This window comes from Staurois parvus, unplaced genomic scaffold, assembly GCF_062004578.1.
Source record: "Staurois parvus isolate SC_StPar_1 unplaced genomic scaffold, SC_StPar_1.0 ptg000814l, whole genome shotgun sequence".
NCBI classification, from domain to species: Eukaryota; Metazoa; Chordata; class Amphibia; order Anura; family Ranidae; genus Staurois; species Staurois parvus.
The window spans coordinates 1232003-1247222 of record NW_028318610.1 but is presented as its reverse complement, the minus strand read 5'-3'; the positions used below and the strand labels follow the sequence as shown (position 1 = coordinate 1247222).

Here is a 15220-nt window from a genome sequence, read left to right as displayed (position 1 = left end):
CAAGTTTATGTATAGCCAAAACATTTTGAATAGAGAAGAAAAGGGTTAAACCCTGTAAATGTATTTTTCCTGTGCCCTGTTGAGGAAATTTTCCTTCAGTTTTTGTCCAGAAGCATAACGGGAGGAGTGAAAATTCTCCCTACAGGGTAAAGGGAATTTCCCTCTTAAGCTGGCCATACATACATGGTTCAAAATTTGTTTGACTAATTCAGCAGGAATCAGTGTTGTGGATGGCACTACCTGGCTCGACAAGCCTGTTTCAAAATCAAAGGAGCCAGGTGGAAAATTGTCAGCCGAACAGATACTGCAGCCAATCAGATGCAGGTATTCAGGCAGCCATGGATATGCTGCAGGTGTCTGTGTACAGTAACTGGTGGGGCCACCCATGGCTTGAATGTTGGCCATTTCAGCATGCTAGACTTGGTTGTCATCAGAACAGCATGGTATACTTAGTTGTCACCAGAACAGAAGCGTTTGTTGAATTTAACCTTTTGCTCTGGTAGTACCTCACGTCTTTAGTGACCGTGGTCACCATGAGGGCTAAATCTCCCCAGTGGGAAACAGACTGCATTAAAATTTTTCTTAGCTCTTTACAAATCCACAAAAACTGGTTTGCCTACACTGTAATTGTTGTGTTGTAATTGCATTTTTAATTTATTTCTAAACAATTATTGGACCAAATTCTTTTCAGCCTCTATCTCATTCGCGATAGTCAGAGTAATCCAAAGGCGTTTGCGCTTACACTGTGTCATCACCAGAAAATAAAGCATTTCCAGATTTTACCTGTAAGTATTGCTTGTCCATGGTATGCTTTTACCCTCTGATTTGATTTTTTTTAATATGTATGGTATTGTGTGAAAATAAGGAACGAACTAGTTATATAGTGAAAATCTTGCATTCCATAACCTGACATTGCAGACTGTGCCAGCCTCTTCTAGATTATGCTTGACAGCAAAACTTGCACGTTCTAAAATTTCAGTGTTCAAAATGTGCACTGTAGCTGTCGCAGTACAACGTCCTATTGCTCGTTTCTAGAGTTTTCTCTTGCATTCATTGACAGGCACAGCTTCTCCGATTCCTGATCACAGGGCTATAATGCCACCTACATGAATTAAACACTAGGCAGAAAAAATACACAGCACCGCCTATAGGTAGTCCTAGCTGGCATAAAAAACCCCCTCGGCTATAGGCAATCCAAACTTTTCTGCCTAGTGTTAGGGGTAAGAACTAGCTCTCTGTTCCATGTGTTTTTTTTTTGTTTTTTTTTTTTTCTTTCCTGGGATTTTTTTTCCTGTAGAGATCTTTAATCAGCAGCTGGGCTGGGTGATGGGCTGGATAATCTAGATCCAGAGGTTACCCCAGTCTGACCAACAAGTGCATGCAGACCTTTAGCTAAGCGTTGAGTAGGCCGCGACACAGCCCCATCCAGGACCGGGGGCAGCCAGCGATTTAGTTAAATGTCTTGTGGGGACATACATGACCAGGTGCCTAGAGTTCACGTTAGTGTTGCCCTGGCCGACAGCCCCCACTTCAGTGGAGAGAGATTTGTCTCAGGAGTGTTGCTCGCTTTCTTGGCTAGACCAGTAAGTAAATGCCCCCCTCCTCTTCAGGCATAGTGGCAGGCTGCTGGTACTTCTCGGGTGGTCAGCCCTGTGGGGTCCCCTCCACCCCTACCTGCCTGAGTTACTGACCAAGGCCCCCCCTTTAGGATGTGGGGTTCACCTGACTGCTGTGTACCTCTTCCTGTCCAGTATGTGCTCCTTGGTGGCCATGTAGCTTTTTTTTTTTTTTTTTTTTTTTTTTTTTGTGCCCTGCAGAGGCCCACTGTTGCTGTGATTGCACTGCCTTCATGGCCCCCCACCCCCATGCATGGTTGGTAAGTGTCCAGCAGCTGTTAGGGGTACTTGGTGAACACTGGATATGCTCTGGTTTGTCCCTCCTAGATCAGTGTTTTCTCCTGCTAGGTCTTCCTGTTGTGAGCTCACCACACGGTTGGGCTGCCTGTCACTGGCCTACTGGGCGGCCTAGGGGGTGGGCTGTGGTGCCACCTTTTGCTTTAGGGAATTCACCCTATTTGTGTTTCCTAAAGCACGGTAATGCTGCACTAGGGGCAGTTATGTATGCCCCGGAGATCTCCTGGCTGAGCTTCCAGGGTGGATGCAGTGTGACAGATTAACCTTTGGCAATTTTTACCTGAGCGTGTGTGCCCCCTGGCACTAGATCAGAACCTGGGTATGGTGAGTGCAGATGGCCCTACCTATTGGCTGTTTGTGGCAATCTGGTGATGTCGTCCTCTTCCCAACCCCCCCCCCCCCTTGTTTGCTCTGGACTTGCCCTTGGGGTCCTGTGTCTCACAGTATGTTCCATCTGGAAGCTGGAGAAGACTGTTCCTTTCCCGTCCTGGAAATAGTGCGGTGAATCTGCAGACCTCTGCTTTGCTCCCACGCAAAAGCTGGGCCTGTGACTGCACTATTCCCTCCTATGTGGGGAACGTTCATGTGTGAGGCTCCCTTTGGGGCTCCCAGTGCAGTAGCTTTCCCCTTTGGTGTGCATCAGCCAGCCAAGCAGGGAACATGTGTAGCGTCTTTGTTTTCAAACATGCTTGCTGTATGTTGCCTTTTTGGGGAGGCCCTTCTGGAGAAGTGGGCCTTCCTTCCTGTGGGGTTCTACCCTTTTCAAGGTTGAATATGCCAACTGTGATACTGATAAAGGGGTCTTCCCTGTCCCCCTCCTTTACGGATCCCGAGACCTGCGGGGCAGTATAGGTTACCCACTCTGTTTACCCTTAAGGGTGTGGCATTGTGGCTGTGTTGGCCCATACATCCAAAACACCAGACCATGGCTAAGGATCTGCCACACTGCCCCAAACAAGTGGAATTAGGTGTACAGGATCTTGCTGTCTGGTTGGGCCAGGGCCTGAGATGGTGTAGATGTATTACCCAGATGCTGTCTATCTTGACGGTGGTGCCTTGATCCATAGGCTGGTCTGCTGATCAGATCTCTACCACAGCTTTATTTAGTTTATGCCCTTCCAGGGTATAACCGGGTTCTGATATCACATCAGAACCTCACAGGAGGCATGACTTCCTCCCTCCTCCATAGCAAAAGGGGGAAGGAACCACATGGAAACTCCCAGTCTTCCTTTACTGCCCATAGGAGTTCCCATGGCTTCTCTGTCAAGGGCTTTAAGCCCTTCATGGCCCCCATGGGTAGGGCCAGGTGCTCCTGGACCCACAAGTCTACTGAGCCCACAGACTAATCCTCCTCGGCATGAAGGCTTACCCCTACCCGTTGCCAGGGTGGAGTAACACCTTTGAAACTAGTAAGGCCCAAAGCCCAAGAGCAACAGACAATTGAGCCCGCAAAATCGTTCCCTCTAATCTACGCCTGCCATCATTGAGTCCTCGGGTCTTGTACACTATCTGATATGTCAGGGAATGATTCTGTCTGAGCCAGATAGCTCCGGAGGTTTTACTCACACCTGGTCACGGTTCCATGATGGAAGGGGTTCACCCTATTCTGGCCCACAGGCTGTACGCCTGCACATTCTCATTCAACGAGGGACATCAGTAGTTCCTACACCCTGCAGTAAGGCAGGAAAATTATCAGTGGGGTGCCTGCCTTTAGGCTGGCCTGTGCCCCCCTGGGTGTTCTCCATGGTGTGGGCTCCTGTTCTGGTTTTGCTGAGACTACAGGGCATTTCTGTGACGGGTTATTAGGACAACATACTCCTCCGGGTAGGCTCACAGGCCATGCTGTTAACTGAGGGTCACGTTGTGCTCCTGGCAAGCCTTCAAGGGTCTTGACCCTCTAGAAGTGTGCCCTGATCCCTGATGAATAGTCTGGAGTACCTGGGCCTGGTTCTCTACTTGAAGCAGGCCATGGTGTTTCCCCAGGTGGACAAATCCAGGAGCTTTGGACTGTGGCTCAGTTGCTCTTTCTCCAGCCAATTCCTTTTGGGATCTTGCATGCTGCATCTGGGTCTGATTTTGTATCCATCTGCACGGCAGTCCCATGCGTGAATCCTGCATAGTGACATCCCTCCATTGAGTCAGGTCAACAGGAGTGTCTCATGGTGGATCTGAGCTTGGATGCTTAGACAGTTGTCTCGACGGATGCCAACCTGTTCAGCTGGGAAGAAGTTCTGGGCCTCAGGTCCACATAGGGCCATTGGATGGTAGAGGAGGCTCGACTACCCATGGATGCCCGAGGGCTGCAAGCATTCAGGATGTTTCTGGAGTATTAGATGGATCTTCTCCAGGGAAAACGCAGGATCAGGAACCATCTCTGCCTTAGTGGACTCAATCAGGGCAGAGCAGGATATGCAGCTGCGACACTGGAGGCATCCCTCATTCCACAGTGGGTGATGCGCCACGTTCCAGATTTTTGGTCATGCACATCCCCAGCATCTACCTTTTTAGCAGGTAGAGTACCTCTGCATGCAAGGGCCACTCCCCCAGAGCCAGCATGGGAAAACAGACCTTTTTCATTAGCTCTGTATGTGCTGGGGGGAGGAGGCCCTGATGTGAATCCTGGCATCCTGTCTGCACAGGAAACTGCCATGGTTTTTGGTGATTACACAGGGTCATTTTTTGAGGATGCAACAGCTGCATTGGTGTCTCCGTGGGATCAGTATCGCCTTTCAGCTGCTCACTTGCAGGCTAAGGCTCGAGGGGGTTCTAGTCATCCTGGTGGCCTTGTCGTCCAGGGTGCGCCGCCATGGCCAGCTGATCGCAGATCGTTCCTGGGGTTTTGCCTGTTTTGGGCTGTTTGGGTGGTTGACACGCTTGCTTTGTTGCTGCAATTTGTGTTTTGCCCACCCCTTGTTGCGGTACTGCTTTGGAATGTCCCTGTGGTCAAGAATCAAAAGAGCTGTGTCCGTCAATGAACGTAAGAAAAAAACTGGATTCTCTAACTTTTGAGGTACTTGATGGACACAGAACCCACCCTCTAATAAAAATCATTCTGACACTGCTATAGGCAATAAAGTTATTTACAAAGCAGAGAGGGGGTTTACACCAGCTAAAACTGACCATAGGCGGTGCTGTTGTTGTTTTCTGCTTAGTGTCGTACTCCTGTAGGTGGTGATATAACCATGTGGTCAAGAATCAGAAGAGCTATGTCCGTAATTTAACTCAGATTTTACAGTGAGCAACAAAATTCTGTTAGCATTTCTGCTGCATGTTGTCTTCTAGCAGGTGGGGTTTTTTTCCTGTACATATCCAAATTTTTTGGCCAGGACAAAACCTACAGATAAACCTGTGGTCCATGCTGGAATATTTTAACTACTTGCACTCCTGAGGATTTACCCCCCTTAATGGCCACGCCTTTTTTTGCTACTCGGCGATATACTACAACTGATAATTGCGCGGTCATGCAATGCTGCACCCAAACGAAATTTACGTCCTTTTTTCACACAAATAGACCTTTCTTTCGGTGGTATTTGATCACCTGTGCGCTTTATTTTTCACGCTATAAACAAAAAAAAACTAATTTTGAAGAGTATTTTTTACTTTCAGCTATAAAAAATATATAGTAAACTCAGATATAAATTTAGGCCAAAATGTATTCTGTTACATGTTTTTAGTAAAACAAATCCCAATAAGTGTATATTGATTGCTTTGTGTGGAAGTTATAGCGTCTACAAACTATGGTATAAATACTGCAATTTATGCCATTTTTTTGCTATACAGCGCTGCGCTAGTTTAACGGACAATTGCGCGGTCATGCAATACGGTACATAAATGAAATTTACATCCTTTTTTTCACACAAATAGCTTTCTTTTGGTGGTATTTGATCACCTGTGCACTTTATTTTTGGCGCTATAAACAAAAAAAATTATGACGAAAAAGTTCTCATTTCGGTCATAAATATCCCCAAAAAAACTAAAATTTAATCATAAATTTAGGCCAAAATGTATTCTGCTGCATGTTTTTGGTTAAAAAAAAAATCCCAGTAAGTGTATATTTGCTTTGTGTGACAGTTATAGCGTCTACAAACTATGGTATAGATAATGGAATTTACACAGCTTTTACTTTGTACTATCCTGGTATTTTAGCACCTCAAGAAATGTGATGGGCAGTCACATCCTCAAATGACCCCTTTTTGGAATGTAGACACCCTAAGCTATCTGAAGCATATTGAGTCCATGTAAGGTTTATTTTTTTTCCACAAGCTTCTGGGAAATGACAAACTTTTTTTTTTTTTTTTTTCTACACAGTTGTCACTTAAATGATTTATTTCTTGCACAAGCTATAGGTATATGTAGAAGTAGCAGAATGTATTTTGGGGTGTAATTCCACAGAGTATGGGGATACCACATGTGAGACCTTTTGGGAGCCTAGCCACATACAGGAGCCTGAAATCCAATGACCACTTTGAAAGCCCGAAGGTGCGTAACTTCCTCATTACACTTCCTTATTACCTATCACCATTTTGAAGGCCTTGACATGCCAGGATAGCACCAAACCCCCCCAAATTACCCCTTTCTGGAAAGTAGACACCCCAAGGAATTTAAAAAGAGGCATGGTGAGCATTTTGCAGATCTTTTTTTCTCACAAATATAAAATGAAACAAAAACAAACAGTTTTTCTATTTTTTTTTTCCAAAAACTTGTGGCAACAAATGAGATCTGCAAAATACTTACCATGCTTCTTATAAAATTCCTTGCGATGTCTACTTTCCAAAAAAAGGTCATTTGGGGGAATTAGGTGCTATCCTGGCATTCCAGGGCCTCCGAAACTGTGATGGGTAGTCTGGAAGTGTAATGAGGGAATAAAGTCCTTTAAAAGCCTGAAGGTGCTTATTGGATTTTGGGGTCCTGTGCTTGGCTAGACCACTTTTTTTTTTTTTTTTTTTTTTTTATTGAATGCACAAAAACACAATATATTGGCCAATTATTTGGTAAGATATAAAAGATGATGGTATGCCAAACATGACATGCTTTAAAACTGTGCATGCCCCGTGCAATGGCGGCAAACTGCATACATTTTTAGTATCCATAGGCAACACTTTAAAAGCTTAGAAGCTACCATTTTAGGTCTAGTGTTAGAATTACTGCCCTTGATCTGACATTCACGGCGATACCTCACATGTATGGTGCAACCGCTACTTACCGGCACAGGGTCAATGCTTGTGCACACAGGTCTGCGTGCATGGGAGGGGCGAGGAGTGTTTTGTAAAAACAAAAAACAAAAAAAATCACACTTAATGCTATCACAGGGAATGCAAATATCCCATATAACTTCAATGGGCATTGTCATATATTTTTTGAGAAATCTGGGGTCTATCAGGCTCTAGAGATCTCCTCTGCCCTTACATTAATCAAATCAAAATCGGTGTGATCAGATGCTTTCCCAGTTTACAAATGGCGCTGTTTATATCCTGCTAAACTGAAGTGATGAAATGCTCGTAGCTTCCGAATTCTTAGACTATAGAGTTGATTGACCATAGAGCTGATTGGAGACCAGAGTGGTGCCAATCTGGCAGAAACACGGGCTGCATTCTCAGGTTCCCCCGATGGCATGGGACTGCCTGAGAAGGCCGTGGAAGGCAGCGGGAGAGGGGGGGCATTCTATCCAGCTGCTTGTAAAAGCAATTCTGCAGCTAATTGGCCACTAGGATTGCTTTTACATAAAAGCCGATCGCCGGCTGACAAAAACGATACCAGGATGATGCCTCCAGCTGTAGGCATCATCCTGGTATAACCATTCAAAATCCAGTGATGTACCAGTACATTGCTGGCCCTTGTTGGGTGTATATGCTATGTTTTTTTTTTTTTTTTTTTGGGGGGGGGGGGGGGGGTTTCCCCCGTTCAGTCCACAGGCTGCATACAAAAAAAATCTCTGCCAGAAAGTGTGGTATGCCCACCATTAGAAGTGGGTGGATGCAGGGCGGTATATTCTATACCGCCCTGCATCCACCCACTTCTAATGGTGGGCACACATTAGGGCACACTTTGCCACATGCGCCAGTTCCAAGATTGTACAAATGTCTAAATAGTGGCACACTTGAATACAAATTGTTCACATATAAGTGGTACCCCATATGGAAATAGGATGACATCAAGTCCCAAGCTATCTTGCCACTACTCCCCATGTAGTCTGGGCATCTGGGGGACTCCACGTGACTATCTATTCCCTCATAAATCCAAAACTTATAAGTATAGCCTGTTGTCCTCTCACATGTCTTCTACATCTTGACCCCATATCTGCCATGCTTGCTGGGGAGAAATTGTTTGAATGCAAGGTGGCCAGAAAAATTTATGAGGGACTCAACGCAGATGTTTTGCTGGGGAGTATAGACATCTGCAAATTTTTGGTTACGGTGATTTTGCGAGGTGCTGAATTTTGTGGAGCCCATCAAATTCAGGGTCACCCCGAGGATGACAGTGTATTGTTGAAATGCATAAAACACATTACACTCTCATATCTATGCCTGGCCATGGCAGCAGAGAACACGGCATATGATGAATCGGGTCTGCGGACCAATACAACCGCAATTCATTTCTTTTAGTAATGCCCATGTTGAGGGTTAGGCCCCAAAAAAAGTTAGTTCGGAAATCGTAATGAGTTTCCATGCGACTGGTCTGGCAAGGTTTGAATTTGGGTTGGCGGTGAAAAATTGTGGATCAAAGCAATTTATATGCACAACAATCAACGCATACAGATATTCCGTGAAAAACTGCTCCCAAAATCAAGGAGGTATGTGAAAGACCAGGATGTACTAGACCACTGGTACTTGCCAGTACCAAAAGGTAATGTGGCACTAGTACTGGCACTCTGCAGAATCAGGCCTGCTCTCTGCTGCATGTGAGAATCATCAAAATTTACCAGCAAGTGCTAACAAACACTGTGGTTTTGTGTGCAATGTATCAAGTGACTGTGACCTACTGACACTGCACTTGCTGTGGGAGAAGGGGTTAAGCGTAGGGGCTAAACGCAGGTGTCGGGGCTGATCCCGCTAACACTGCGTTTTTGGGGACACTATACTAATGTGAACGCTGGTATAGTGCTGATCTGATCAAAGATATTGACCCGTTCAGACACTATACTAGCAATGGAGGTTTATTGTGCATGAGCGTGCTCCTGGCAATCAAGGGGTTAAATGTGATGAGTGGTGTACTGACGGGCAATCTGACGCTATCTGGGAGGGGCGTGAAAACCACGGGAGCGCAAATCATGTGTATATATGTAGTGATTTTGCGCACCCATGCCGCCATGTAGCAGTATTTCTGCTATAGGGCGGTCAGGAAGCGGTTACAGAAGCGGTTTGTGTTACATCGATCTGTTACTTTATCTGACAGATGCGCGGTCATGCAACACTGCACCCAAATTAAATTTACATCCTTTGTTTTCCCACAAATTGAGCTTTCTTTCGGTGGTATTTGATCGCCAGTGCATTTTTATTTTTTGCGCTATAAAAAAAGGCTGCCAATTTTGAGAACAATATTTTGGACTAAGATTTTTAAATTTGTTTTACTGGACATATTTTATAGCAAATTTCTGCCAAAATGTATTCTGCGACATGTCTTTGCTTAAAAAAAAAATCCCAATACGTGTAAATTGGTTTACGTGAAAGTTTTATAGCGTCTACAAATGGCGGAAAAGATACTGGGATTTTTTTTTTATACTAATGGCGGTGATCAGCGATTTTTGGCGGGACTGCGGCGGACATTTTGACATGGGGGGACTGACTTGGGGTCACTGACACCAATACAGTGATCAGTGCAAAAAAAAACACTGACACTGTACTAATTGCACTGGGGAGGAAGGGGTTAAAATTTTTAGGCAATGAAAGGGTTAACTGAGTGGAGCGTTTTTACTAGGGGGCGGGGGTGTGTACTTCACAGGAACACGCTGATCCGGAGAGAAACTCCTCTCAGGATCAGCATGTTAGGAGCTGACACGGAGCAGAGCTGCATTGTAAACAATGCAGCTGTGCTCTCACTGTTTGCCGGCAATTGCCAGGACCCGGCGGGTAATGACCAGCCGAGACCCTGTGATTGACACCTGTTGCCGTGATCGGCGGGATGGGTAGGGCGGGCGCGCGCCTCGTGGGCGCCCCCTACCTGTTTTGCAAAATGATGTTTTAAAACGTGTTTTTGCCCAGTGGTGCCACCTTGGGGCAGTTTTTCTACAGTGGCTGGACGGCAAGCAGTTAAGCAACAAAATAAATTATAGTGGGTATAAAAAGAATCTCCTTTCTTTTACAGCCTGAAATGAAGACCGTTTTTGTTTTATCCAGCTGTATTTACTCAGTTCAACTTAAAACATCCAAGTGAAAGCTATAACACCAACATATCAAAAACAGAATTGTGGAGTTGGAAAAAGGATCACCCCATTGTGTCTTCTTTGCAGAGCTGCTCAAGTGCAGTTAAATTTGGTGACCATTTTGTGGACTGCAGTCTTCAAGTCAAACCCCATTGGAAATTTGTGGAATAAGTCTGGGTTCTGACTAGGCCATGCAAGGACATTCGCCTTTTTCTCCTTCAACCGCTGTGTGTGGTCATTTTTGCTGTGTGCTTTGGGCCATTGTCATTTTGGAAGGTAAACCATCTTCCCATTGACCACTTTCTAACAGATGTCAGGATAGTAGGAAAAATGGATGGGGCCAAATACCATCAAATTCTTGAGGAAAATCTGCTGCCAAGTGCTCCAGTACCTTCTGCAGAGAAACTCCATCATAGCAGGATATTACCACCTCCATGCTTTACTGTAGGAATGGTGGTGTTTGGTGAAAATCCAATACAGCTCACCATCCAGACATTTCGTTTAGTGTTGAGGCCAGATAATTAAGTTTTAGTCTCATCAGACCATAGGACATTTTTCCCATGTGGCTTCAGAATCTTTAAGGTACGCTTTTTGACAAAGCTCAGTCATGACTGCATGTAGACTTTCTTGAGGAGTGGGTTTTTTCTTGCAACCCTCCTATACAAGCAATCTGTGTGCATGTGACAGCAGTATCACAAATTCTCCACACAATGCTCACTCATAAGATCCTGCAAATGCTTCAAAGAGTTGCTGTAGACCTCTTGGTAGCCTCTTTGACAGGTTCCTCCTGGCCCTCTTATCCAGTTTGGTACAACACAGACCCTCCCTGAATCAGGACGTCTCTCCAAATACCTTCCACTTATTAAAAGGCTTTATGAATGCCTAAAAGCACAGTGAAGTCTATTAAGGTTTTGTCCATCTCCAGACTTGTGCCTGTCCACAACTTTATCCCAGAAATCTTTTGACAGTGCCTTACCACCCATAGTTTGCTTTAGTTGCACTACCAGGGGCTGAATAGCTCGGCATGAAAAGCTTCCCTGGAACATATCAAAATGACCACAGCTGTTGAGCTGTAATAAGGCCGGCAACGTGGAGGTACTGTATATGCTAGCATTATATGGTGCAAATGATAAATTTTACTCATGAAGGGCAACATTTTGTACAGCGCTATAAAAAGTTGAAAACTTAAATATGATGTACAAAATGTATTGTATTCAGTTATCAATTCCTTGTGAGATGTAGAGTATCAATGCAAAAGCTGTAATCAGAAAAAAATACCCAGCAGGAATACATAAATTAAGAATTTTTTTTTTAAAATGCAATTTTAAAGATGTTCATTTTTAAATGTTGCTGAGAATTTATCTCAAGACAAACCTAAATTGGCCAAATATGTCATATGCATTAGAAGTTACCTTCGGGGACATGCATGGCAAAATAATGAATAGAAAAAGCAGCCAAGCTGTTTAAATTTGTATGCAGATGTCAGCTTTTCCTGTAAACCTTTGGCTTAGCCCTTCCCTTTCCCAACACATGAATGAGACCATTTAAGTACTAAAAGGTGGGCAGGACAGGCATGGGGTACATAAAGAGGGCGCACAGGCCTAGTGCATTACCATAAAACATGTTTAAGAAATAAAGTATGTGTTGTACTCACAAAGGACAATATAGTCAAGGCACATCATAAAGAACAGCTGGGTCAACACCGCGCTGAGTAACAGTCCGCAATAGGGAGTGTAGACATCCAATAGGCCGACGTGTTTCGAGGACTGGCCTCTTCCTCAGAGCCAACTGACAAAATGTCTGCTCCCTCTTTTTATATGCTCACTACTAGTTGAACCAAAGGTCACATGGGCCGTCCTGGACACTCCTCTATGCAGATGGAGGTGTCACAGATCTTTTGTGTTTACTTATACTATGTCAATTGCCCCTATTTATATATATATATATATATATATATATATATATATATATATATATATATATATATAATTTTTTTTTTTTTTTTCTTCAAACTAGTGACAATCGTAAAATCATATGAACCATAAGAAGTGTGCAAATGAAAAATAGGGGAGTGTCCAGGACAGCCCATGTGACCTGTGTTGAGGGGAATTAGTTTAGTCAAAGTTTTTACTGTTGTCCCAGGTCTCCTTTACTGAGATTTCCTCCCCCTTGTGGTCATGGTGACAATTTTCACCAGACAGGTCATGGATGGCAGTAAAATGTGGCAGAGGTTCATACCAGGGGCGGACTGACCATTTGGAAACTCGGGCACTGCCCGAGGGCCCGGGGTCAGTAGGGGGCCCCATGAGATGCCCCTGGTACCTTTTCCATAGGCTTTTTTGAGTTTTGGCAAGGACACAGGGGCCCCATGATCCCCTATTGCCCTGTGGGCCCCATGAGATGCCCCTGGTACCTTTTTCCATAGGCTTTTTTGAGTTTGGGCAAGGACACAGGGGCCCCATGATCCCTTATTGCCCTGGGGCCCCATGAGTTGTCAGTCCGCCCCTGGTTCTTACTATCTACTAATTAAAAGTGTTATTTTGGTTTGTGCTGCTTTTTGTTTTGGTTTTTTTGTTCTTTTCCCCCCCTGCCGATCTTATGAAACCATTGTCACAAGGGACGGCAAGCGGGGGTGGGGAGGGGGTATCTCTGTTGATGCCTGCAAAGCACTAAAACTTTAAGGACTGGTTCACAACTATGTAGTTCTTATTTCCCTCTCTAATAAAGATAAGATAAAAAGTAATAACTGGACATAAGAGTGTAACCACAGATGAGGACAGGGGTCTGTTGGTGTCCAAATGGTGCCTGCCTCACTGACACTTCAAATTATTTTGCTTCAAAATTGAGTCGTTTTGCATATTTCCAATACTAGAAATCTGTTGGAATTTTGAGCAGAAATGTTCCTTTAGCATATCTGTACAAACTGTTAAAAAAAACCTTTTACATCTTAAACTTTGTGTTTGCAGTGTGAAGATGACGGGCAGTTGTTCTTTAGCCTTGATGATGGCAATACCAAATTCACAGATTTAATTCAGCTTGTTGAGTTTTATCAGCTAAACAAAGGAGTCCTGCCTTGCAAGCTCAAGCACCACTGCATCATAGTGGCCTTATGACCTTCAAGAAAAGACTGTTTGGAAACAGTAAAGCTGGGATGGCCCTGTGTTTTGAGGGGGGTATAAATTTTGTGTTTTAAACGTGCACCTTCAGACTCTGGATTAATCAACTGGTGCCAGTTTATCACAATAGGTTGGTTTCTTGCAGATCAGCCAAGCACAGCCATGCTCTTGCTTCCCTCAAAAAATGGGTGGTATGTAGACTGGGAAATTTTTTTAAATGCAAAAAGCTGAAAATATCATAAGGCTGGGCTGCTCATCAGAATGAAAGCCTTGAACAATATTTTTGATTGGCTACAAATGGAAGATAGTTGAGCAAGACAAACGTGGGAATAAGAACGATTGCCCTGGATTAATCTTGACAATAAAGACTGGTGCGTTTACTTTTTTAATTGAAATACATTTTTGCACTCCTTTTTTTGTTTTGTTTTTTGATTTTCTTGTTCAATTTTTTTTTTTCTTGATTCATGATCTGCAGCATTTTAAAAGGAGCAAGTGTGGCATTCAAATCACCCAGCAGTCCATAAACTATCATATATGCTACGACCTAAAATTATTTGGAGATGATACAATCAAGAACTTCGACAAGCTTGTGCTCCTTTTCGCCTGCATGCATCCCTTTTTTTTTTTTTTTTTTTTTTTAGAAAGCTTACTCTGAAACTAAAGCAAACCAGTCCCACCCCACCCAGCCCTCCCTCCCCCCTTTTTTTTTTTTTTTTTCTTTCTTTTTTTTTTTTCTTCTATTCACCAAAAGCAAAATGGCTGTTAAATGTCTGTCCTAATAAGCTTGAGTCTGTAAGTGATAACTATGCATAAATGTCTGAACTACCGTTTGTCTAGCCATCTATCTTGTTTATCAGGAAGTCATTGTTATCATACAGTAGAGGACACGATGGCCGAGGTCATTCAGAATATGCCAGGTATTGTGACAAGGTCTACCTAGAATAACAAAATTTTAGTAATTGTGTGTTTTTTTGTTTTTTTTGTTTTCTAATTCATGTTTTTTACTTGCATTTTTCTGCAGTGTTTCAGTCACCCCTAAATATACCACTGCTAAAGGGGATGACAACAATGCTCTTTTGGGATTTCATTGTAACATAACACGTTTATAGAATCTTGAACTTAATTCTGACATTTTTAAATCTTAACAGAAGAGCAACAGATGAATACAATTCAAGGCTGCGATATTTACTTGGAAATCACTCACGACCGTAAACGTTTCCTTGAAACATATCAGCTGTACTATACAACGATGGTTTAGAAACACTGTATTTTAGATTGTGGAGCACATTGTCATTACTTTATTCCATGTATTTGCCTCATATAAAATGAAGAAACTTGATTTATGTATGTTTTTCTTTTCTAGTGTACAGTATTTTATATTTGACAAGGAATGCCATGTTGCACACTGGCAGAACTTTGCAATGAATAATTTTTGATCACCGCATTGACAACCGTGCACTCGGCTGATTAAAAAGCAAAAGCCTGCAATCCTGTGTGCCATTTCATATTGACTTGGAACAATTACAGCTTTTATTACATTAGACTTATTGGTTTCAGTTATCAAGCAATGCCTCATTAAGTCTGATACAAGAATTAAATAAAATAAATCATGTGACTAGTGTAACTTTTACCAGCGTTTTCCGTCTCTATTCTGTATTGGTACATTTTATTTGTTGGCTATTAACAGTTTTTCTTGTTTTTGAGGTTTTTTAAAGCTCCCAAACATCTGAGAATTCTAAACTTTTCTGGCAAAGTCCGGGCAAACGGTTTTTTTTTTCTCTTCCTAAAATATGCTGTGTAAAAAAAAAAAAAAATTAAAAAATAAAAAAAAA

General features: G+C 43.3%; 1 protein-coding gene across 3 annotated transcripts in view; it reads left to right on the top strand.

The window, feature by feature from the left end:
* GRB10 (growth factor receptor bound protein 10) overlaps positions 1 to 15018 on the top strand; it is a 217501-nt gene extending 202483 nt beyond the window's left edge. For all 3 annotated transcript variants that reach the window (XM_089654934.1, XM_089654933.1, XM_089654935.1), the window contains 2 exons: positions 692 to 785; positions 13239 to 15018. In XM_089654934.1, the coding sequence (XP_089511060.1) occupies positions 692 to 785; positions 13239 to 13385 (241 nt within the window). In that variant the 3' untranslated portion in view covers positions 13386 to 15018. The remainder of the gene's footprint in view (positions 1 to 691; positions 786 to 13238) is intronic.
* Positions 15019 to 15220: the final 202 nt, after the last annotated feature.